Raw genomic sequence first — 26,614 nt, 5'->3', positions numbered from 1 at the left:
TTCTCCTTCCACATTTTCAACACTTTAAACATGGCCACAAGAGCCCAGGCCGACTTTTAGGCCATTCACTGCATCTTCCAAGAAAGAGCAACATGCTTGCTTGCCTCATCAGGGCCTCAACAACTAGTGAGGCAGCATTTAGATGCTTCACATTCTTATTCCTGAATGGATAGAGCATGGCCATCTTGATCAGAATGGAGGTATATCTTGCGACCTTGCTTCACACATCCAAAATGATGTCCTTTAGCTCCCTTAGGAATGGGAAATTAGAACGCTCTCTCTTGAGGTGCTTAAGGAACTTCCTCTTGCTTTGCAGGAGATTCTACAGGTTCTATCCATGTCAATTCCACCTTCATTGCCTTGACCAGAGGCATCACAAGGGCAAACTGACTCTCATCTCCCTCTGCCTCACTGTCAGAGGTCTTCATAGATTGATGGCTTCTTTGGGACGGTTACAGTTCTTCCTGGCCGACCTATTGCGAGAACACGTCGTAACGGCTGTTGGACATTGCGTGAGGCTTGTACCCCACTCTTTAAGGGATTCTAGCACCATGCCAGAGATTCCCTTTGCTGGAAATCACCATCCCCTTTTCCAACCTTATGGGCTTGGCATAGCTCACACAGAGACTTGCCCTCTGGGACCTGAGTCCCGCATCCCCAGCAGGCTCCCTCCTTGGAGCGTCTGACATGGTGTTGGTTGCAGCGCCTAGAGGAGGATTTAAAGCTTCTGCTATAAAGGCTGGACTTTGATGGTGACCTATGACGACTAGGTATTAAAGAAGAATGTTGATGTTGTGACCTTATGAGGTCTTTATCATCTCAGACTGTGTATTGTCAATCCGACCTAGAAGGACTCACTAAAAAAACAAAATAGGGTAAAAAAGAAAGGGTTAAAAAAAAACCAAAAGTGCCCAGGCAAGCAAGGAAAGGAAAGTGTTAAACATACCCTCCCAACCTGCTACACGGGGGGCAGTGATACATCCGTAGTGTTCAACTGTACAGACAGCCAAACTGCACAGATAATAGAACCATCAGGATCACACACAGGGAGCACACAAGAGTGTTAATGCAGAGTACATACCTATGATGATTGCACACAGGATTTAGGGAAACCGCTGCAAGCTGCCCACGTAGAAATCCCAATATAAACAGTAATGACCACTGTAATGGCGCCACTGACGCACACAGCGCACATGCCCTCAGTCCCTGGGGGCAGGAGTAACCCAGGGATGTCAGGTTGGAAGAGAGAGTGGCAGCTTGGAACACAAATGCACTCCAGCCACCATAGGCAGGGAAATACTAGAGCCAGGAAAGAAAACAGACAAACGCACAAAAACTGCTGCCATGGAATATGCAATATAAAAGTATACATCACTGCACACGGCATCCCACACGACCATGCCTGGATCCAGAAGACGCTGCTGTATGGGCCCAGGGTGTTTATGGTTACCTACTAATACCTAGGCTTTTAGGCCTTACTGCCGCTTTGCCTGCCAATGGCCAGGCTTAAGCTCTTTATAGCACTGCATCCATTGCTCCTTCTCCACCCTGCTAATAGCTGGGGACTGCTGGAGACTCCCCATGGCATCAAATCCATCGTCCTTCTCCACCCTGCTAATAGCTGGGGACTGCTGGAGACTCCACGCGTCTTCCGGGGCACAGCTTGCCGAACAACCATGCCTCGATAATGGACACTTTATCCAAGGTAAGACTTCAACCATTCTGGTCCTTAGGAGGACAAAAAAGGAAAGTGGCCTCTGACTCTGAGCAAAAATTTATGGTAGTGGGGTTCTATAGGAGTGGAGAGGGGGGGGGGGGGTTCCCTTACGTATGCTGCCAGGGAGTCTGTCAGGAGATATTGTTTATTTTTTTTTTTTAATTGTCGGCCTTTTTTTGTTTATAGCACAAAAAATAAAAACCACAAAGGTGATCAAATACCACCAAAAGAAAGCTCTATTTGTCGATTTGTGGGAAAAAGGGACATTGATTTTATTTGAGTACAGTGTTGCATGACATGGCACTGTGTTACTTTAACTGGCCATTGCGCAATTGCAAATAATGGCCTGGTCATGAAGGGGGGGTAAACCATTTTGGAGCTGAGGTGGTTAAGACTAACTTAGATCTTTGCCTAAAATACATCTCCTCAAATTCAAAAGGGAACTATGTTAAAGATTGGATCTATTCTGGAGCTAGGAAGAACAGTCTCTGAATGCACTTTATAGTGAACCTGTGATATGTCCATTCAACAGTCAAAGAAAAGAGTCCACTGTTTCACTGTCGCTCCTCCAAATTTTGTTCATAATGGCCATTCCTGTACTCAGCTGCTTTTTTAGGCCTCTGGGAGCAAAGAGAAACACTCACTTCATTCTGCTTTCACTACTTCAATTTCATGGACAACATGTTCACTTGCTGCCTAATATATCCCACCTATTTTCAGATGCCATTGTAATGAGATATTCCCTTTACCTGTCAGTGGTTATAATGGTATGGCTGATCAATGTATATGAACTGTCATACCAACTGTTACTCAATATAATCTGTCACCAACTATTATCACTGAATATAATCTGTTTTAATAATGTCAATTTTGTATAAACTGTTACAAACTGACACACTGACTAATCCCCCATGAGTGCCAAACTGATTATTATCACTCTATGTCACTTCTCATTGACTAATGTCAAAAGTCACTATATATAATGCCTAACCCATTTATTAAACTGTGTATAATCTGTCACCGGCTACTATAGCCACTTATGTCACAGTATATAATTTGTCCCTATCACACTAAGTTGTGTCACTGTATATTATTTGCTGTCTAGCTGTCACTGTACAGAATCTCCCACTGACTGTTATAGTGGTGTATATCACTGTATATAACCTGTTATTAAATTTACTATACATGTCAATTTTCTTTTTTGTTCCATTGGGAATATCCTCCTTCATGTCCTTTCTTGGAAACAGAGTGTGACTGGAAATCTCTCTGAATTAAGAAGAAATCCTCTCTTAGGCATTTTGTGCATAGCAGCAGGAGAGCTGTCTAGTGTACATTCTGGTATATTTCCCTGCCCGGAAGGGACAGGTGGACTGTACTGTACAAATCATTGACAGTTTAACTGAAGCTATATAGGCTTACTGTACACAGCAGTACGTTCCACCAGTCACTCCTGGGCATAGAAATACACCCAAACGTGCACTATATGACCCGCCCAGGGCCGGGACAAGAGGTGGGCAGGAGGGATGGTTGCCCTGGGCAAAATGGATTATTGCAGGGATGGGGGGGCGCCATGACCCTAACCCTAAGGGAAGGGGGGGCGGCAGTTTGGCATCCTTGTCCTGGGTGCTGGATGACCTTCTCCCGCACTGGGCCCACCTGTGACTGTGTGGAAATGGGCTTTGTTCAGAAAATCGCATTTCTGTTGCAGTCCTCATGACGACTGTCAAGTTTTGAATGTCCCACTTTTTGTCGTGTAACAATGGTCACCAATACCCAGTCTTTACAAGCTGGTGATCGACGGGTAGATCACAGTCAACCTGTTGCTACCCCCCACTATACTGTAGATAGATGCCAATTTAGCAGACCTTACAAAACACAGGGCACAACATACTCTTCATCTGCAAGCAATGTTCATGTACTAAGACGCACATTTTAATAAAGGTAAAATGAACAATGATAAATGATTTCAAAGTAAAGGAATATTTAGAGTTGAATGACTAGGCAAAAACATTTGTGACAACGTCTAAGAAAAATGGAAATGATTACATGCAAATTGCCATTTCAGTGAAAAATGATGTTGTTTGAGGAGATGAATAATTTGTACTAAGCATTGTTTTGTCTCCTGCTAAGATGATAGCTGCCAATATAATACTTGGAGAAAATGTGAATGTTGCAAGGATAAAAACTTAAGCACATAAGAGGCAATGTCTAATTATTGATATACAGTAAACAAGTCTGTTTATACAGTTATTTCATACTCTAAAATAAAGAAACTTTTTTTTTTTTTATTTGAAATCATTTTATTGCCAGTCTTCTATAGGGAATTTCGAATTTCAATCAAAATGAAACATTTTACTATCAAAAACCACAGTAGTAGAACACAGCAGCCATTTCATTAAATTACAAAAAAATCAAATCGAATGAACATAGCAATACGAGTAGAAAACACAGTATAAACTGCTGTAATTCACTAATATCAATAAAGGCACTACTGTGGGGATAAATTACTGAATTGTGCCGAAGAAAATTGCCAAAATGGGACCAATTACCAGACACCAATTAGGTTTATTTTTTTCACAGGTATTAATAAATCTGATTGGATTCACTAGTTACAATTTTCCTAAACTATTTTATTTAATTTTATTTATTTCAGGTTCTTATATAGCGCTGTCAATTTACGAAGCGCTTTACATATACATTGCACATTCAGATCAGCCCCTGCCCTCAATCTAATTAGCTTGTTTATTGAATAAATTAAAGTGGTTATAAAGTCAAAATGCTTTTTTACCTTAATGGGTTTCCTGCATTAAAGTAAAAAACATCCCACTACTCTTTTTGCGCCCCCCCCCCCATACTTACCTGCCTCCACTCATTGTCCGGCGCTTTCCTTGGCTGCATTGCTTCTTCCTGGTCTCACAGGGGACACTCAGAGCAGTGTGAGCCATTGGCTCCTGCTTCTGTGAGGAAGAAGTGGGGGGTGTGGTTGAGCCATGCTGTGTGTGTTTATGGATGCACACACCCTTGTTGAGGAGTGTGTCCACATGGGTGCCACATAGCACACGGCTTGCTATCGGGGGGGGGGGGGGCACCGCCAAAGAAGTAACGGACCTTTGCAATATTGTTGTACAATATGGATAGTATTACATGTTTATTATTTTACTTTTTTTTTTTATTAAAAACTATCCTTTAATGACACTTTAATTTAAATGTATACTGGGTAATAGTTTTAGTAAATGGGTAAAGAAACATTTGTCTATATTGTCTCAGTTTGATTCTTTTTTATATATGCAAGTACATGCTATACATTGAGTCACTAATGGGCCATACACACTACACAATAGTCTTTAGATTTACCATAACCATATAATATGAGGTCAAATCTAAACACTTTCAATTTGTATGCAATCAGTCAGGCCCCTGCACTACATAGTTAAAGGTAAAGCCCCATACACACGTACTGATCGTCGGCGAACGATCGGCCGTCTTTTGTCCAGGGCTGTCGTGTCTGTTGAAAACTGCAAAAGACTGCACACGAATTTTGTCTGCCAACAACAGCCGACTGCAGAAGTGATGTCATGTGATGGTTAACTTTCCTTGTCTTTTTTCTTTTCTGAGCATGCCCAGTCTTGCTAAACTGCTGTCTGTTGGCCGAAATCTGTACTGACTGGCGAACAATCGGCCGTTCTGGTGACGGCCAACAAATATTTTAAAGTCTGCACGACAGATTCTGTTCGGCCGAAAATGCGCTGTCGGCTGTCGGAAGCATCATACTAACAAGCCTACAATCGGCCGATCGGTCAGCGGCCGAATATTTACGGCCGACAATCGGTACGTGTGTACGGGGCTTAAATCTAAAGGAAATCTAACAACAAAAGTTGTATAGTGTGTATCCAGCTTAAGTGGCAGCACAAAATGCACTTACAAATACTAAAAGGCATCAGCATGAGCACATTGGTGATTGTAATTAGGGGTTTGAGTGCAGGAAAGAAGCAATTCTAAAGGATGTAAAGAACCCAGACTGTGCCCAATTTTCAACAAACATCTTTTCAACATATATGTAGACCAGCTTTCCAAAAGTGACCTTGGACTATGTCTGTGCAATGTGAGTTGGCATGTCAGCACATAGTGACCTACAAGGGCGTATGTGATGAAGTGAAAACAAATAAGCAAAGTTGGAAGACATAACTCCCCATAACAGCAAGTGCCTGAACAACAACATTCATAGCAGGATTAAATGAAAGCTGCATTTTTAACAAATTGAAGACAGTTTTTGAAATTACGCTAACATATATGAGATCTTAATGAATTTAGATTGACTTTAATCCTCCAGTTCTTCATTCTAATGTTTTGGATGCTAAGCAAGCCAACTCTAAGGTAGTTACAGGTAAGTCAAAGTCGCACACTACACTCATTGTGCTGCCTTCTTCTCAAAGCAATTAATTGGTGTTACCTCTTTAATGTCACCTAGTTTCATTACCTATCAGGCTAAGAAACAACTTTGTCACTCAACTGCCATTTCCAAAATAGAAAACGGTCTGTGTACACAGTATAGAGACATAGTACTTACTCTCTGTCGATAACAAGACAAGTCACAGACTCAGCAGAAATCACATTTGCTGTTCGAACATCCTCCCTGCAAAAGAAAATAATCCTTTAAGTCTTCTTTTTTCTTTTTATACACACACACATACAGTATATACATGAATAATTGTGATTACTCAAAGCGCATCTATAGCAAAAATGTTTTGGTTTTAGCTTGGGATGGAGTGTGAAAAAGGTTAGAACCCTGGCCACGTTTTACTCCTATCTGGGGTTCTGTCGGAGAGATCTCACTTGACTTCCTGTCCTGGAAACACATTTTTTTTTTTTTTTTACCAGACAGGAAGTGAGGGAAAATCTGCAACAGGGAAAAAACAATAACAAGCTGGCAGGGGGTCTAGCAATCCCTTACTTAAAGTGGAACTTTACCCATAACAACTTGATAAAAAAAATGTTTTTGGAACATTAATAATTAAACTAACATAATTAGTGCATGCTGTTAATTGCCTCCAGCATTTGTTACTATTTCTGCTTGCTGAAGGCTGCCATTTTGCTTAAGCCCAGAGCCCCTGAACAGCAATAAATATTTAGGCTATTAGCAGATTGGCCTCTAAAAATTTGGCACAGTGCCTAAAGATAGAGAGAAAATGAGCATGTGCAGAGCAAGGTGAGACAGTGTTTTGCTGAATTTTACACTGTATAGGCATCTATTTTTAATGTTTTACATAGCTATACCTGCAAAAGGGACCAGCCTGAAGTGCTGGACTTAATTTTCTAAATAAAGTTCCACTTAAAAAAATATACTTTTGTCTGTGTTGCTGTTAGAGAGTTTTCCTCATTTTATATAAATATATTTTCTATCACATTTCACTCAGAGAGCTGTCCAAGTCTGTTGAACAATAATAGGTATAAACTTGTAGTAACGTTGCAGTGTTCATATTACTAGGCATCGCCACAGACAAATGAGGCAATCTTGTTCCAATGAAAAATTATGATGTTGGGTGAACAAAATATACTTTTTTAGCACTCAGTTGCATTTTGGTAATACACTTAATAAAAGTAAAAAAAAAATAAATACAAACAAATCTTTTTTATAGCATTAAAAACATTGGTAGTAAATAATCTGTTATTATTGTACAAAGGTTTATGCAAAGATATATAGGGGTTGACTTACTAAAGGCAAATAGACTGTGCACTTTGCGGAGTGCAGTTGCTCTAGAGCTTAGTAAATGAGTACCCAATCACATGCAAGGAAAATAAAATAAACAGCATTTTTGCTTGCACATGATTGGATGAGAGTTTCTGCTCATTTACCAAGCTCTGGAGCAACTGCACAGTATTTTTCCTTTTATTAAATCAACCATATAGTCTTCAATCAAAGTGAATCTTTTTTAGCGTTGGATAAAATAGGGAATAGTTAGAACTACTTTGAGGATTTACCACTATTTGGGGCTTTTATCTTTAGAGAGATTTCCCCTAATTTCTGTACTGGGGACAACCTTTTACCAGAAAGAAAATGAGGAAAAACCTGCAACAGGGCAACAGACAGCAATAAAATGCTGACAAGAGGTTCTACAATTTTCCCTACATAACCACTTCAAAACCAGGCCGATATTGATATTCTTCACATACTTTTTTATACTAAAAATGACCCCCCAAACATGATATATTTTTTGAAAGCAGAGACCCTGACAAATAAGAAAAAAGTTGCACAATATTACGCAGCCATTTTTAAAACACACATTTTTGGGAAACAAATGCACTTTATTGAAGTGTAGTGCACACAAACACAATACACTACCTAGTTTTTTGGTAAAATATGATGTCATACTGAGTAAATAGATGCCAAACATGTCACGATTTAAAATTGCACATGGCCGTGGAATGGCGACCAACTATGATACCCAAAAATCTCTCCAAAATCCCCATGCTTTAAAAGCTTTTACAGGTTACCAGTTTAGATTTAAACAGGAGATCTGGTTGGGTTCATGTGTGTTTGTGGCACACGTGTGGTGCAATCACCGTTTATACAGTTTATGCCTGCAGGACATATGTATACATTCACATCACCGGCGCATGGCATACCTGTGCCATAGACAGCAACTCCTGTGTGCATGCACGAGCGTGATAATCGCCGGCTCAGCCATTCATATCGCCAAAGCCCACAAACCCGGAAGGAAGACTGAGTAAGGAGGAAAGCGCCTTCAGCAGTGACAGCGTGTTGCTGGAGGGAGGGCTTCCTTTTCAGGCAAGTCTGTCATAATGTGCTAGTATGCATTCCACCTAGCACATTATGACTAAACTGCCCAAAAACTATTTTTTTTTTTAATACCGTTTACTACTGCTTTCAAGGCAGCCTGCACAGTTTTCCATTTTGCTGGCAAAATGGCAGCAGGGAGGAGGAGAGAGTCAAATGGAGGTGCGGGCTGTGCTCTCTCTATCCTCTCTGTATACAGGAGTATAAGTGTCAAGTGTCAAGGACACCAAACGTGGGGAGCACGTTAAGGGGGCCCAGGACTATGATATAGCAAATTACCTAGGCAAGCTGGCCAGCCACAAAATAGGATATGTTGTAATCCTGGGTCCCCTCTCGGTGCTTCCTATGTTTGGTATGCCTGCCACTTATGGCACGGGAGCAGTGTCATGTCAAGCTGACCAAGATTTCCCATAGACGCCAATGTTAGACAGGAAGCAGTGCCATGTCAGGCCGACCAAGATTTCCCATAGACGCCAATGTTAAAAACCGGCAGCAGTGTCATGTCAAGTTGACCAAGATTTCCCATACACCCCAATGTTAGACAGGGAGCAGTGCCATGTCAAGCTGACCAAGATTTCCCATAGATGTCAATGTTAAAAATTGACAGCAGTGTCATGTCAAGCTGACTAAGATTTCCCATAGACGCCAATGTTAGACAGGGAACAGTGCCATATCAAGCCGACCAAGCTGTGTCCGTACTCGCGAGTGTACGCAAAGTGAGTGTACGTAAAACGGGGTATGCCTGTACAAAGTTTACGAAACCCCAAGATCATTTCGCATATCGCAGTGCAAACTGTCAATTTGGACGTGAATCAGGTCGCATAGGTGTGAACACCCATGCGATCCGATTCTGGCGCGGACCAAAAAAAGTGTCCTGTGCGACTCTGGTGCAAATGCTATGCGAATTCAGCCATACAACCTGTATGGCTGAATTTGCAAAGCACAGTCATCGCATGTGGTTTGCAGAGCAGTCCAAATCACATGCAATGTCTGACATTGCATATGTGTGAACCAGAACTTAGAGATAATTGTATTTCTCTATAGAAAGGGTAACAGCTCATACACTGCATCATACTATAAGCTAAGTTGGTGGAAAAAGCATGTTTTCTTGGTTAGAGAGCCCCCATTGTACTGTATAGCTGCACTAAAAGGTTCTTTGCAATTTAAAGTTGATTGCAAGCTACATGCATACATAGCACATCAAACCTATAATCAATGACATTAGCTGGGTGAAAAGATCCAACTTTAACATCTATTGATTTGAACTCCAATCATCTTTTTTGACTGTGAACATTGAATCACTGAAAATATGAGAATGATAATAAAAAAGGGTATCATTTCATAATGATCATAAAGTTTGCTAGTGGTGTGGTTGGACCTTGAAGTATACATGATAGCATTGGCCCATGCACAGGTCTGCACACATAATCTTACTTTGACAAGTGTCACACTCCACAAAGATTGTATGGAATAGAAGTATCCATTTGCTTCTATAATGTAGAAGGCAATTTGCAGCGCTATGAAAACAAAGCAATAGATTTCACCAGCGCATAAATGTGTGATTTGATTTCTTTTGTAGATAATACTGTTCATGTCCATCAGCAAATAGAAAAGACATAATGAGCGCTCATTTTATTCTACAGTATGTATTATAGGAGAGCTCATTTATAGGTGAAAAGCTGAAATTCCACATGGATAAGTAGGGCATAAAGTATTATTTAGCAAGGGTTACCTAGGTTGATATTTTGACCAACATTCTGAACTAGCATTTCTTCAGATAGCTGATGGTTCTTTAAAATTTTAGTCACAATCCGTTTTCAGATCTTCTTGCTTTTTAGGTCTTTCTTAGATGCCATATTATTCCCTATGAATGATTTCTCTGATTGTTTCTGAAGGTTATTGTGTCTAGGGAACATCTAAAGGGTTTTGCATGTGTAATGTAGGGATAAAAATGTATTCTAAATACAGCTAGTTTAAACGCTTAAGGGTCTTTGCATGGTACTGATGTATAAAAGCAGGATATTCCTGGCAGAACGTTTCTGTAAAACAAATGTGAGTATGGTCGGCATAGTGTGCATTTACATGTTTATATGCACCTATATGTACAGTACATACAAATCCTTTAGCTATAAATAATCTACAGTGCATCCGGAAAGTATTCACAGGGCTTCACTTTTTATACATTTTGTTATGTTACAGCCTTATTCCAAAATGGATTCATTTCATTATTTTCCTAAAAATTTTACAAACAATACCCCATAATGACAACATGAAATCTTTGCAAATTTATAAAAAAAATCACATTTACATAGTGTTAGTATTCACAGCCTTTGCCATGGCATTGAAAGTTGAGCTCTGGTGCATCCTGTTTCCACTGATCATCCTTGAGATGTTTCTAAAACTTGGAGTCCACCTGTGGTAAATTCAGTCGATTGAAGATGATTTGGAAAGGCACACATCTGTCTATATAAGGTCACACAGTTAGCAGTGCATGTCAGAGCACAAGCCAAGCCATGAAGTCCAAGGTCTGTAGACCTCTGGGACAGGATTGCATCTAGGCACAGGTCAATTTCTGCAGCTTTGAATGTCCCAAAGAAAACCGTGGCCTCCATCATCCCTAAATGGAGAAAGTTTGGAACCACCAGGACTTTGAGCATTTGGAGAAGAAGGGCCTTTTTTAGGGAAGTGACACAAAACCCAATGGTCACTCTAATGGAGCTCCAGCATTTCTCTGTGGAGATAGAAAAACCTTCCAGAAGAACAACCATCTCTGCAGCACTCCAATAATCAGGGCTGTATAGTAGAGTGGCCAGACGGAAGCCACACCACAGTAAAAAGCACATGACAGCTTGCCTGGAGTTTGCCAAAAGGCACCTGAAGGACTCTCAGACCGCGAGAAACAAAATTCTCTGGTCTAATGAAACAAAGATTGAACTCTTTGGCCTGAATGGCAAGTGTCATTTCTGGAGAAAATCAGGCACCACTTATCACCTGGCCAATACCACCCCTACAGTGAAGCATGGTGGCAGTATCATGCTGTGGAAATGTTTTTTTAGTGGCAGGAACTGGGAGACTAGTCAGGATCGAGGGACAGATTAATGCATCAATGTACAGAGACATCCTTGATGAAAACCTGCTCCAGAGTGCTCTGGACCTCAGACTAGGGTGAAGGTTCATCTTCCAAGGGAACAACAACCCTAAGCACACAGCCAAGATAACAAAGGAGTGGCCATGGTACAGCTCTGTAAATGTCCTTTAGTCACCCAGCCAGAGCCCAGACTTGAACCCAATCTCCTGCCTTGAATTACCATCTCTGCAGAGATCTAAAAATGGCTGTGCATTAACGCTCCCCATCCAACCTGATGAAGTTTGAAAAGTCCTGCAAAGAAGAATGGGAGAAACTGCCCAAAAATAGGTGTGCCATGCTTGTAGCATCATACTCAAAAAAACTTGAAGCTGTAATTGGTGCCAAAGGTGTTTCAACAAAGGTTGTGAATACTTATGTACGTGTGATTTTTTATTTTTTTTTATTTTTAATAAATTTGCATAGATTGCAAACAAACGTTTTTCACATTGTCATTATGGTGTATTGATTGTAGAACTTTGAGAAAAATAATAGGTTTAATCAAATTTTGGAATAAGGCAGTAACATAACAAAATATGGAAAAAGTGAAGTCCTTGATGCATGCACTGATGTGTATCTGTATAAAATACTGACCGGTAGCATAAATTGATGTTACTAAAATGTACCACCTGTGTGTACTGGCCGATTGAACGCAATGGGCTGCAATCAGATAAGTAAAAAAATAAATGCCTGAACTCCTGAAATCATGATGTTTTTGGCACTTGTGTGCAGGAGCCCTTGTTTACAATAGCAATACTCCCTGAAGAGTGATCTGCATTCAGATTATTATTCAGAGAGTATTTGGCAGGCGGTGAGGTAGTGTTGTATTACCTCCTCACCACTTGCTTTACCCTCTTGAACCCCGCACTAGCAATGCGTTAGCAGTGCACACCCATTCATTAGAATAGGTCACATTGAGTGTGCAGTACTGCCCGCTCAACGTAACAGAGGGGGACGTTTTTGCCACACTGTGATACAAAGCTTCAGTGCCATGACATGTCTGGCCACTGCCTTTGCAGCTTAAGGGGGGATCAGGTTAGGGGGCAATACAAATCATGGCTCAATCGTGTGGTTTTACCATCACCCTTAACTGCTAGTGCAAATGAGGCCTTGGTGTGCCTTCATATTGGCTTTGTGGTAATTGCCTACACAGTACCACTCACAGAGCGACAGGCACCCAGCTGTGTAAACCCATCAACATAGTCACTGTTCATGATTTCTGCATGGAGGGGGAGGAAGGAGTTGTGATGTGTAGGATATACAGTACATGTGGGGTATATAACTGAGATCCATTAACTATGATTTTTTTTCTGGCAGATCTGTGCTAAAATTATGCAGACAACCATGTTGACATTCAGTGAGGGATTTTATACAGATACAACCATAATCATTGATGTGTAAAGTACCTCATTACATATACTATCTTGTATCTGCCAATCAGAAAGACACGTATATATGCTTAGACTAATAAAACATGAGTTTAGATTAGATTGCACAGGTTCTCTAGTTTTAATTAGCTTAGTGATTTAGTTTGAATTGGATATAGAAAAAAACACATTTTAATGCCTGGATTGTAATAGATGAGGCTTTTAATGACATTAGGACCGACAAAACATGTTATAGAATTTTTAATAGAATAACCTGTAACAACTGTAGAGGATTTGCTTACTGATAATACACTTCTATATGCGTACAAGCTGAAAGGTTCATATTTGACAGCAAACTTCGGAAAAAGAAAGGGTTGCATTAAAGTGGAACTAAACTGTATCTAAGCACCATAAACTGAAAATGCTATGTAATTCCTTTTCGATATTCAAACCAAACTCACCTATCCAACTATGTCTCCAAACTTTATTTTGTTACCTCGGACACGAATGGCTGCCTAAGCCCAGAACTTCTGCCATTAGCAGGACATCAGACGAGCTTCCCCGGAGACCCTGCTTGAACCTGGCATGGGGAGGAACTTCTTGGACTCTGATTCCCGCCAAAAGACCTCTACCTCATGTTCCCTTGGCTTTTTATACCCTGCCCCATAATGCACCAAGACCAACTGTCTGTGCCAATCCCTGGGGCAGTACCAAAAGTCTGTGTCATTGGTTAGGTTTCCTTCCAGCATTCTATGTGCCTCCCCATTGGATCAACTGGGGACACTGCCTAAGACGAGATGAATCACACATTAAGCACACTGAGCAGACCTGACTCACAGATCCTGCTCTCTGTTTAGAGAACAATATAGATTTTGCCTGCTGCTCCTCTGATAGGCAGACAGAGCCAAAACTATACTCTACCTAGCACCTGATTAGGAGGGGGCTACATGTACACTTTTGTCTGCCAGTGTTCTGGCCTGTTTGTTCTATTCCAAGGCTTGTCACTTAACTTGAGAGCATAGATCTGGAAATGGTAAAGCACAGGTAACTGGAATTCTGAGACATCATAAAAATATTTAATTGGTAGGTGCACTATCTACCTGCAAGAGACCTGCATCAGTCATTTAAACAAACAAGATGCTTCAGTCCTAAAAATTGAAGTCAGCTTCTCTGTTGTGTATATGCAGTAGAGATCAGTTTCACAATGCAGAAATTGAGGAGATAAAAAGACTACCCATTAATTATTTAAAAATAAACAAACACCTCTTTTCAATTGCTTTGTGCAGACGTCCCAAAAAAATTCTGAAAGGTGACTGCAGCATGGTCTCAAGTATCAGCGTATAAATATCTTTTATTCTATGAACAAAACTGGCAGCATAGAAATTAAAACCTTCACAAAGACATTGCTATGTGTCTGGCTCCTAAATGACTCAAGTATGAGTACAAGAGTCAATTTAGCAGAAAATATGACTCTTAGCAGCACCTCACTGCCCTAACTATTTCCTGGCAGTTCCCTTAAAGTAAAACTACAGGCAACATTTTTTTTCCCTTCACTTCCTGTCTCATAGTCAAACAGGAAGTGAGAGGAAATCCCTGCAAATTTAGGGAATTTCTGGGGGACCACCAGGTCACCAGAACTAGTGTCCCCACTGGAAGATTTCCCCTCTATTACTTTTCTAGGGACAACCTAAAATGTGGGATTTTCCTTTTACTTTAGCTTTAAATGATAATGGTAAACAAGACAAATAGAAAAGGTGAATCTCCCTAAAAGGGGCACTAGCAGCAATAAAAAGTGACAGGTATTCTAATCCCTCTGCACTCAAAATATAACTAAAGGCAAAACTTTTTTTTAGTTTTAAAGAGAGGGAATGATCTCCTTTGTACCAAAGTGCCATTATTAATAAGGATCTCTCTGCCATTATTCAGACATTTAAATCTCATGATCAAAGTGATATTAAAGTTTTGGATATTTTTTTACAATAAAATAATAAACATCCTTACCTGTTCTGTGCAGTGGTTTTGCACAGAGCAGCCCCGATCCTTCTCTTCTCGGGTCCACCCCTGGTATTCCTTGCCCCTCCCTCCTGCTGAGTGTCCCCATAGCAAGCAGCTTGCTATGGGGGCACCCAGGCAGGCTCTCTCTTAAGCCACTGCTCTGCGTTTCCATTTACACACAGAGCCACAGCTCAGCCCTGGCCCTCTCTCTTCTCATTGACTCACTGGCTGTGATTAATAGCAGCGGGAGCTGATGGCTCCTGCTCATGTCAGCCAATGAGGAGGGAGAGTCCCCAGAGAGCCGAGGCACAGCACTGGAGGAAGACCAGGATCAGGTAAGTAACAGGGGGGCAGCTGCACATAGATAATTTTTTAACTTCAAGTACAGAATGCATGAAGGCAAAAAAAAACCTTTCAGCTTATAGAACCACTTTAATACATCAAGGAGAGAGAAACGCAAACATTTGAAAGAACACCTACACACCGCATATGGGAGGGGATCTCTGGAATCTGTTTATAGTGGATTAGGCAAAGCGGTGAGTGTGGTAGACTGAGTAAACTTCCTGATTTTAGCACAGTTGCTGTGTTTGCTGGGTAGCAGTAGCAGTTGACTGGCTGGTCTCACCTGTTGCCTAGAATTGCTCTAATAAATAATAAATAATCCCTTCCCGCCGACAGAACGCAAATATGCGGCCTCGGCTTGAAGGGGTTTTACCGGGGTGATGCCTGCAGCTTGAGGCATCACCCAGGTACCGTTATTTAGTGCCGTCAGTCGGCTTTCTTGTAATGATGACCGATGCGGCTTAGCAGCCGCTTGATTGTCATTATGATGAATGGAAGGGGACGCCCCCCCCTCTCGCTGCCTTCTGCGGCTCGCCGTGGTCTCCCGTCCCACCGACCAGCCAGCACCTCTGGCGGAAGACCCGAAGAAGGCCGCATTTGGCTCTGATCGGGTCTCCGATGTAAAAGCCCGGAAACTATGTCATGACATCACTTCCAGGTACTGGAGCCTTAAAGGCGCCAGATTTATAAAAAAAATTACAGCTTTCAAAACAGTCCAACTTGGTGTTTTGAATGCTTTTAAGTGCAGAGGAAGAGTTTAGGGTCTTTTAGACCCCAGATCCCTCCATAAAGAGTACCCATCACTGCCTATTACTGTCAGATGGGATGTTTCCTTGTGACAGCAATAGTGATTAAAATTATTATTTTTTAAATTGACAGTGTAAAAAAAAAATAACATAAAAAAGTTTAAAGCGCCCCGTCTGTGCTCGCTCGCAGAAGCGGACGCATACGCAAGTTGCGCCCGCATATGTAAATGGGGTTCAAACCACACATGTGAGGTATCACCGCAATCGTTAGAGGGGCGCAATCATTCTAACACTACACCTCCTCTCTAACTCTAAACAGGTAACCGTTAAAATTTTTAAAGCGTTGTCTATGGAGATTGTGAAGTACTGTAGTTTGTCGCCATTCCACGATGTGCGCAATTTTAAAGCATGACATGTTAGGTATCTATTTACTCGGTGTAATGTCCTCTTTCACATTATACAAAAAATGGGATAACTTTACTTTTTTTTAATTTATGAAAGTGCATTTCTTCCCAAAAAATTGCATTTGAAATACCGCTGCACAAATAAAATATTGGGTCTCTGCTAAAAAATATATATATATATATATATATACTTTTATATATATATATATGTGTAGCAGAATTCCCAGCATAGATGCTGGCTGTGGGTCCCCCTGGGTCACTAGGTGCAACAAAAGTACCTTTAAACATGTTTCTCCAAGTGCGAGCACTGAGCCAAGAACCAGTCCAGTATCTTTGTTTTTTTTGGTTTATTTAGGAACTTAGATGGGAGAAGGGATGGGTGGGATACTCCTGCAACTGAACTATACACAATTTATATACACACAATATACATATATATATATATATATATATATATATATATATATACACACAACTGAACTATACACAATTTATACACAATTTGATAGGGACTCTGGATAAATGCTGCTTGACGCTGGCTTGACGCTGGTTAACGCTGGCTGGATGCCGGTTAACGCTGACTTGATGGTGTAGCTTCCCTTTCTACTGCGGAAGTCCCTTTTAGCTCCGTAAGGTATTCTCGCCTGAGGTAGCTACTTGTACACCTTTGCTGCACTGCCGAACACTTCAGGGCCCACATTGGCACCCCATTTCACTTCTCTATCTTCAGGGCTTTGAACACTTGGTAACCCATTTCGCTGCCAATACTCCTGGATAGCTGGCTCCTGGATTCCCTTGACCTTCTGGAGTGGCCCCCTTTCCTAGGCAGACCCCTGGGAAGATCTTGAGTACTCACGATACTGTTTTTCCTGAAGACTTCTGCCCAGCAGCTCCACTTGGTCAGCAACACTCTGGATCCCTCTCTGCAGCACAGCTCAACCTCTGGTCCCCTTAAGCCGACTGCCTGGACCACCTTCACTATCTGACAGGAGAGACAGCCGTCACCTCCTCCTGGGACTGATGCTCCCGCAAAAAGACCACTCTGTCACATGCTCCCCACAGATTTATCTCCAATCCCAAGGTGCATTGCGGTAAACCCCGCCCACTGAGACAGTCATAAAAACTAGAGTGCCATTGGCTATATTTCCTCCACTGACCAACAAGATCCCTCATTGGACACAGTGGGGAGACTCCCCAGACTCAACAAACACACCTGGAAACATGTGACAGCTAGCTAACAATGCAGGCCCCCCTGATAAGCAGGCAGGGACACATATGCATTTTCCTAGCACCTACCTAGGAGGGTGCTACATATATACATATATATATATATATATATATATATATATATTTGGAGGTTCTAAGTAATTTTCTAGCAAAAAATGCTGATTTTAACTTTTAAGCAACATATGTCAGAAAAAGGCTTAGGCTCCAAGTAGTTACTCAGGGCTAATATTGATATGGAAAGGCACTACCCTTTCTCTGTAAAACAAACCATTGTTAGAGCTGTCTTCAACTTTAAATGAATCTAACATAATAAAAAATGTATTTCATTCAGTCCAGCTCTGTGCTTTCATGCTTTGTTCAAAACTTACATCTGGAACACTTGTCAAAACTATGAGAACCTAATTTTTCACCTGTTTATGTGCTACAATAAGGTGTAATTAGAGGGCACACATATAATCCTCTATTCATGCCACAAAATGGCACCCTTCTTTTACAAAAAAATGATGGCAAGATTACCATTTAATAGATCACAACACCTCCCTCATTATAACAGATGGGGAACAGTGACACAGGGAAGATAACAGCTGTGACATGTTTGATGAATGCTCTGAAAGGATTGTAAACCATGGAAACAAACACATAATACTTGTTCCCATTCCACTGTTCCCTGCTGTCCTATGGTGGTGGCACAGAAGCCAAGTATAACATTTCTTGCTAGTCTATCCTGACTTTCACCTGTCAGATTAAAGTGTCATGTTACACAAGACTGATACAGTGCTGTACTAAGTAGTGGAATACAATTCCATTCTCCTTTCAGATGGAGGTCCTGGCATCATCTGCGAGTAATGCAAAAATTTCCATTTCAATTGGGTAAGCAAGAAAAGTATGCAGACTGCTAAGAATAATAAATACTGGTATTTCTGCTATGAATCTTCTTTTTATCTACTTGTATAAACACTGTTAATAGTTTCACTGAGCCAGTCAGCAGTCTCACAATTATAAAGGCCCTAAAAACACACTGAAGTTGCTGGAAATTCATATTGTTATGGATTACAATAAAAGGATATTAACTGTTATCATTCATGAAAAGAAGGTATATATACACTAGTGTGTAAAAGTTTTAGGCAGGTGTGAAAATAATGCTGTACATCAAGAATGCTTGGAAATAGAAATGTTAATAGTTTATTTGGATCAATTAACAAAATAGAAAGTAAATGAACAGAATAGAAACCCAAATCAAATCAATATTTGGTGCGACCACCCTTTGCCTTCAAAACAGCATCACTTTTTTTAGGTACACTTGTGCATAGTTTTTAAAGGAACTCAGCAGGCAGGTTGTTCCAAACCTCTTGGGGATCTAACCACAGATTTTCTGTGGATGTAGGCTGCCTCAAATCCTTCTATCTCTTTAGGTTATCCCAGACAGATTTGATGATGTTGACATCAGGGCTCTGTGAGAGCCAAACCAGCACTCTTGAAGATAGTTCTTAGTGACATTGGCTGTATGTTTGTGGTTGTTTTCCTGCTGCAGAATACATTTGGGGCCAATCACATGCCTCCCTGATGGCATGGCATGATGGATAAGCAGGGCCGCTTATAAGACAATACAACTAATCCTGCTGTACTGGGCCCAGGCCTCATCTTACTTGATTACATTTCCCTGGGCCACAATATGTCAACATAGGGGCCCATGAGGTAGGAGCAGAGACGTTTTTTTTTCCATTCTCTGGGCGTAGGCGGATAAAGTCAGTCCCCTGCACCTCGGGGGGGTTGGATATGGGTGGGGGGCTCCATCAGGAAAGCTGTATGGGGCCCAATGATTTCTAACAACAGCCCTGTGGATATGAATCTGCTTGTATTTGTCAGCTTTGAGGACACCAATGACCCTGTCCAAATCTCCAACTCCAGTTGAAGAAATGCAACCCCAAACTTGCAAGGAACCTCCACCATGCTTCATTGTTGCCTGCAAACACTCATTATTGTACAGCTCTCCAGCCCTTTGGCAAACAAGCTGTCTCCTGCTACAAACAAATATTTCAAATTTAGTGATGAGCCGAACACCCCCCTGTTCGGTTCGCTCCAGAACATCTCGAACAGGGAAAATGTTCTAGCGAACATTAGAGATGTACAGAACTGTTCGCTGGCGGACAGTTCCCGGCGAACTTAGCATGATCGCGTTCGCCGCTGCGGGCGAACATATGCGATGTTCGGTCCACCCCCCATAATACATCATTGAGGCAAACTTTGACCCTGAACTTTACAGTCAGCAGGCACATTTCCAGCCAATCAGCATACCTCCCTCCCACACCCTCTCACCACCGATAAATAAGCAAGGGCAGCATCCATCTTAGATCATTCTGAAGCAGTGTGTGTAGTGAGAGTAGGGAGAGCTGCTGCTGCTGCTGCTGCTGTTAAGCTAGGGACAGTTAGTCAGTGTTCCTGGTCTTGCAGTGTTCTTGGTCCACTACTGCTGTAAGGACAGCACCCCAAAAAGCCCTTCTAAGGGCTGGTATTTGTGTAATTTTTTTTTCATATATATATATCTAGCGTCCCCAAAAGCCCTTTTAAGGGCTGGTAATTGAGTTGTTTCTTCTTATATATATATATATATATATATATATATATATATATATATATATCTCTATCTAGTGTCCCCAAAAGCCCTTTTAAGGGCTGGTAATTGAGGATTTTTTTTTTATTTATATATATACATATTTATATATATCTAGCGTCCCCAAAAGCCCTTTTAAGGGCTGGTAAGGTAATAGAGTTTTTTCTTTATATATATATATATATATATATATATATATATATATATATATATATATATATATATATATCTATTGTACACTGTGACTGCAGTTGCCTGCCCGCTGTGTGTGAGAGGCCACAGACCTACCACAGACTGTACTGTGTTCACACCACACTCATTTCGGGTGGCACAGGCACAGTACCTTGCATTTTAAAAAATATATTTTTTTTTCCTCTGTCATAATTGCAGTGAGTGCTGTGTCAGGTCCACAGAGTGCACTGTACCCACTGCAGTGCACTGCCCACCACTGATATATATACGGTGGCACAGCATCTTGTTGCAATAAATTGAAAAAAAAAATATTTTTTATTATTGCAGTTGCCTGGGCTGCCAGTGACTGTCAGGTCCACAGAGTGTACTGTGCCCACTGCAGTGCCACTGTGTGCCCACCCACCACTGATATATTAGGTGGCACAGCAGCTTGCAAAGTAAAAAAATATATATATATATTTTTTTTAATTGCAGTTGCCTGGGTGCCAGTGACTGCTGTCAGGTCCACAGAGAGTGTACTGTGCCACTGCCCACCCACCACTGATATATAAGGTGGCACAGCAGCTTGCAAAGTAAAAAAATATATATATTTTTTTTAATTGCAGTTGCCTGGGTGCCAGTGACTGCTGTCAGGTCCACAGAGAGTGTACTGTGCCACTGCCCACCCACCACTGATATATAAGGTGGCACAGCAGCTTGCAAAGTAAAAAAAAAAAATATATTTTTTTTAATTGCAGTTGCCTGGGTGCCAGTGACTGCTGTCAGGTCCACAGAGAGTGTACTGTGCCACTGCCCACCCACCACTGATATATAAGGTGGCACAGCAGCTTGCAAAGTAAAAAAATATATATATATTTTTTAATTGCAGTTGCCTGGGTGCCAGTGACTGTCAGGTCCACAGAATGTACTGTACCCACTGCCCAACACTCCTATAGGGGTGGCACAGCACCTTGCACTCACAGTACAACAGTAACAACACATTAAAAAAAAAATGACAGGCAGAGGCAGGCCACCCCGCAAGGGCCGTCGTGGTCGTGGTGCTGTGATTTCCTTAGGCCCTAGAATAATGCCCAGTGTTCAGAGGCCACCACAGACCCTGAACTCAAAAAATTCTGAGGCCATAGTTGACTGGCTTACACAGGACACCCAATCGTCTACAGCTTCCGCTCGGAACCTTAATGCACCATCCTCCTCCAGCTCAGCTTCGGGCACCTCTCAATTTACCACTCGCCAGCCCGCCGGCACCACCACCAACACTGCGCACCACAGCCGCTTCACTTGATCCGTCAGAGGAGTTATTTTCACATCAGTTGGAAGAAATAAGTGATGCGCAACTATTAGTGCCAGAGGATGTAGATAACGGGGATATGTCTCAGTCAGGCAGCATTATACACATGGACGTACATTGTGATGATGATGATGATGATGATGATGTTGTACCTGCTGCTGCTGCCTTTGCTGAGTTGTCAAGTGAAGCGGCTGATGATGACGATGTGTCTGTGGATGTCACCTGGGTGCCTGCTCGAAGAGCAGAAGAAGAGGGGGAAAGTTCAGATGGGGAGACAGAGAGGAGGAGGAGACGAGTTGGAAGCAGGGGGAGGAGGTCATCGCAAGGAGCTAGTGGCGCAGTCAGACAGCATGTAGATTCGGCACCCGGGGTCAGCCAGACAGCACGCCAATCAACGCAAGCTGTTGCCACCACCAGAATGCCGTCCTTGCAAAGCTCAGCAGTGTGGCATTTTTTTTGTGTGTCTGCCTCTGATATCAGCGATGCCATTTGTAACCTGTGCCAAAAGAAACTGAGTCGTGGGAAGTCCAACACCCACCTAGGTACAACTGCTTTGCGAAGGCACATGATCTCACATCACAAACGCCTATGGGATCAACACATGAGTAAAAGCAGCACACAAACTGAAAGCCACCATCCTCCTCCTGGTCCAGCATCTTCAGCCACGTCAACCACTGCTGTCCTCCATGCCCCCTATCAACAACCCGCCCCTCCGCCTCTCACCTTCAGCAGTTCCTGCTCGTCACCTGCCCACAGTCAGGTGTCTGTCAAGGAAATGTTTGAGCGTAAGAAGCCAATCTCACAGAGTCACCCCCTTGCCCGGGGTCTGACAGCTGGCTTGTCGGAACTCTTAGCCCGCCAGCTTTTACCATACAAGCTGGTGGAGTCTGAGGCCTTCAAAAAATTTGTCGCTATTGGGACACCGCAGTGGAAGGTACCCGGCCGAAATTATTTTTCACAAAAGGCAATCCCCAACCTGTACTCTATTGTGGAAAAGGAAATCATGTCATGTCTGGCACACAGTGTTGGGGCAAGGGTCCATCTGACCACTGATAGCTGGTCTGCAAAGCACGGTCAGGGCAGGTATATAACTTACACTGCGCATTGGGTAAACCTGCTGGCGGCTGCCAAGCATGGAATGCGTGGCTCTGCTGCAGAGGAGTTGGTGACACCGCCACGACTTGCAGGCAGGCCTGCTGCCACCTCCTCTACTCCTCCTACTCCATCCTTATTGCTAACCTCCTCGGCTGAGTCCTCTTCTGCTGTTGTGTCTTGCTCCACACCAACTGCACCCCCCCAGCTCCCCAGGGGCTATTCCACATGCCGGATACGACAGTGTCACGCTGTCTTGGGGTTGACTTGCCTGAAAGCAGAGAGTCACACCGGACCAGCACTACTGTCCGCCCTGAACGCACAGGTGGATCAGTGGCTGACCCCACACCAACTGGAGATCGGCAAAGTGGTGTGTGACAACGGGAGCAATTTGTTGGCGGCATTGAATTTGGGCAAGTTGACACATGTGCCGTGCATGGCACATGTGTTGAATCTGATTGTGCAACGTTTTGTGCAGAAGTACCCAGGCTTACAGGACGTCCTCAAGCAGGCCAGGAAGGTGTGTGGCCATTTCAGGCGTTCCTACACGGCCATGGCGCACTTTGCAGATATTCAGCGGCGAAACAACATGCCAGTGAGGCGCTTGATTTGCGACAGCCCGACACGTTGGAATTCAACACTGCTAATGTTCGACCGCCTGCTCCAACAAGAAAAAGCGGTCAACGAGTATTTGTATGACCGGGGTGCTAGGACAGCCTCTGCGGAGCTGGGTATTTTTTTGCCACGTTACTGGACGCTCATGCGCAATGCCTGTAGGCTCATGCGTCCTTTTGAGGAGGTGACAAACCTAGTGAGTCGCACCGAAGGCACCATCAGCGACATCATCCCATATGTTTTTTTCCTGGAGCGTGCCCTGCGAAGAGTGCTGGATCAGGCCGTAGATGAGCGTGAAGAGGAAGAGGAAGAGTTGTGGTCACCATCACCACCACCAGAAACAGCCTTACCATCGCTTGCTGGACCTGCGGCAACACTGGAAGAGGAGTGTGAGGAAGAGGAGTCAGAGGAGGAATGTGGCTTTGAGGAGGAGGAACACCAACCACAGCAGGCATCCCAGGGTGCTCATTGTCACCTATCTGGTACCCGTGGTGTTGTACGTGGCTGGGGGGAAGAACACACCTTCAATGACATCAGTGAGGACGAGGAATTGGACATGAGTAGCTCGGCATCCAACCTTGTGCAAATGGGGTCTTTCATGCTGTCATGCCTGTTGAGGGACCCTCGTATAAAAAGGCTGAAGGAGAACGACCTGTACTGGGTGGCCGCGCTACTAGACCCCCGGTATAAGCAGAAAGTCTCTGATATGTTACCCAATTACCGGCAGTCGCAAAGGATGCAGCAGCTACAAAATAAGTTGAAAAGTATGCTTTACACAGCATATAAGGGTGATGTCACAGCACAACGGGAATCCAACAGGGGAAGAGGTGAAAGTAATCCTCCTCCTACCACCACAACCACGCCGGCAAGTTTACAGACGTCTTGTTGATGGAGGACATGCGGAGCTTTTTTAGTCCTATGCATCGCCACAGCCCTTCGGGTCCACCCTCAGAGAACGACTCAACCGACAGGTAGCAGACTACCTTGCCTTAACTGCAGATATCGACACTCTGAGGAGCGATGAACCCCTTGACTACTGGGTGTGCAGGCTTGACCTGTGGCCTGAGCTATCCCAATTTGCCATTGAACTTCTGGCCTGCCCCGCTTCAAGTGTGCTGTCAGAAAGGACCTTCAGTGCAGCAGGAGGTATTGTCACTGAGAAGAGAAGTCGCCTAGGTCAAAAAAGTCTTGATTACCTCACGTTTATTAAGATGAATGAGGCATGGATCCCGAAGGGACTGACAGTGGGGGATGCATTTGACTAAAAAAGGCCTGGTGATGACTGAGATGCCTTGGCCTAAAAATGGTCCACACGCTGCTGTCTTTAATCATTCTCTGCATGCCGGATGACTTACGTGACGTCTCCGCCACCAACTACGGTTCAAGCCGCAATGTTTTAGTGCACTTTCTGCCTTGAAAACCTCAATTTTCAACAATACCTACTTTTTCATGCATGTGTACATGCCTAATTTTTCTGGCCTCTGTGGCTGCAAAAAAACAAAAAACAAAAAAAAAGGCACATACATGTGTCAATTCCCCTTCGTGATCGTTACCTTGTCGTGGTGAAGGGGCTTGCGTATCACAATGAAGCGATCATCACCTCTAGGAGTGTATTGGCACACCCCAGATGATAAGGTCGTTGCTTCATTGTGAACAGACCAAAAGCAATCCGCAGGATAATTTTTCATAGAAAAAACATTCATTTTCTTTCATTCTTTCTATGGAGCTGGGTATTTTTTGGCCGCGTTACTGAATGCTCATGAACAATGGCTGTAGGCTCATGCGTCCTTTTGCGGAGGTGACAAGCCTGGTGGTCAGTCGAACCAAAGGCAACATCATCGACCTCATCCCATATGCGTTTTTTCTGGAGCGTGCCCTGCGAGGAGTACTGGATCAGACTGTAGATGAGCATGAAGAGGAAGAGTTGTGGTCCACTCCCCATCACCACCAGAAGCAGCCTTGTCGTTGTCAATTGCTGGACCTGTGGCAACGCAGAGAGAGGAGTCTGAAGAAGAGAAGTCAGAGGAGGAAGGTGGCTTTGAGGAGGTGGAATACCAGCCACAGCAGGCGTCCCAGGGGGCTTGTTCTCACCTTTCGGGGACCCTTGGTGTTGTACGTGGCTGGGTGGAGGAAGAGACCTTCAATGATGTCAGTGAGAACAAGGAACGGGACATGGCTAGCTTGGTATCCAACCTTGTGCAAATGGGGAGTTTGCGGTTGTGCAAATGGACTGACTGACTGTTGTTAAACGGGGAGTTTGGTCTGTCAGAGTTTGGTCTGTCACTGTGAAGCGGGCGACGGGCGTAACCCTTACACTACTTGACCGATAAAACATCATACCTGATCGTATTCACACACTGGATGTTTTAAAGCATGTTATTCCAAACAATTTAGGAATGTTAGGTGATTTATGCCCTTTATGGATCAAAACCCGACTCTGCGTCAACTACGTAATTTTCCATGGTAGTTTTGCCATGGATCCCCCTCCGGCATGCCACAGTCCAGGTGTTAGTCCTCTTGAAACAACTTTTCCATCACTATTGTGGCCAGAAAGAGTCCCTGTGTGTTTTAAAATTCGCCTGCCTATTGAACTCTATGGCGGTTCGCCCGGTTCGCCGGTTCGCGAACATTTGCTGATGTTCGCGTTCGCCGTTCGGGAACGGCGAATTTTAGGTTCGCGACATCACTAGCGAACATGCGAACTACATTAAAGTCTATGGGACACGAACATGAAAAATCAAAAGTCCTAAATTTAAAGGCTTAAATGCAAGTTATTGGCCCAAAAAATTGTATAGGGACCTGGGAACTGCCCTGAGGGGCATAAATCAATGCAAATAAAAGTTTTTAAAATGATCGTTTTTACAGTAGCAGTGATTTTAATAATGCTTAAAGTAAAATAATAAAAATTATTTTTTTTAAATATCGTGCCTGGGGGGGGGGGGCCCTTGATGTGCCTGTAAAGTGGCTCATTTGTACAATGTATGTAGCCTGCTGCAGCAATACTGACATTTATAAAGGAAAAAATGTCATTTAAACTTGCTTGACGCTGTAATGTATTGTCTGCTCCCGGCAATACAGATTAAAAAAATGAAAAAAAA

The 26,614-nt window shown here is 42.9% G+C and overlaps 1 protein-coding gene across 4 annotated transcripts in view; it reads right to left on the bottom strand.

Moving 5' to 3' along the window:
- PRKG1 (protein kinase cGMP-dependent 1) overlaps positions 1-26,614 on the bottom strand; it is a 1,462,571-nt gene that overhangs the window by 111,696 nt on the left and 1,324,261 nt on the right. For all 4 annotated transcript variants that reach the window (XM_082269170.1, XM_082269171.1, XM_082269168.1 and 1 more), the window contains exon 8: positions 6,285-6,350. In XM_082269170.1, coding sequence (XP_082125296.1) covers positions 6,285-6,350 — 66 coding nt within the window. The remainder of the gene's footprint in view (positions 1-6,284; positions 6,351-26,614) is intronic.

Source organism: Pelophylax lessonae (assembly GCF_965119305.1).
Source record: "Pelophylax lessonae genome assembly, chromosome: 9".
NCBI classification, from domain to species: Eukaryota; Metazoa; Chordata; class Amphibia; order Anura; family Ranidae; genus Pelophylax; species Pelophylax lessonae.
This window is presented reverse-complemented; position numbering and strand designations above follow the sequence as displayed.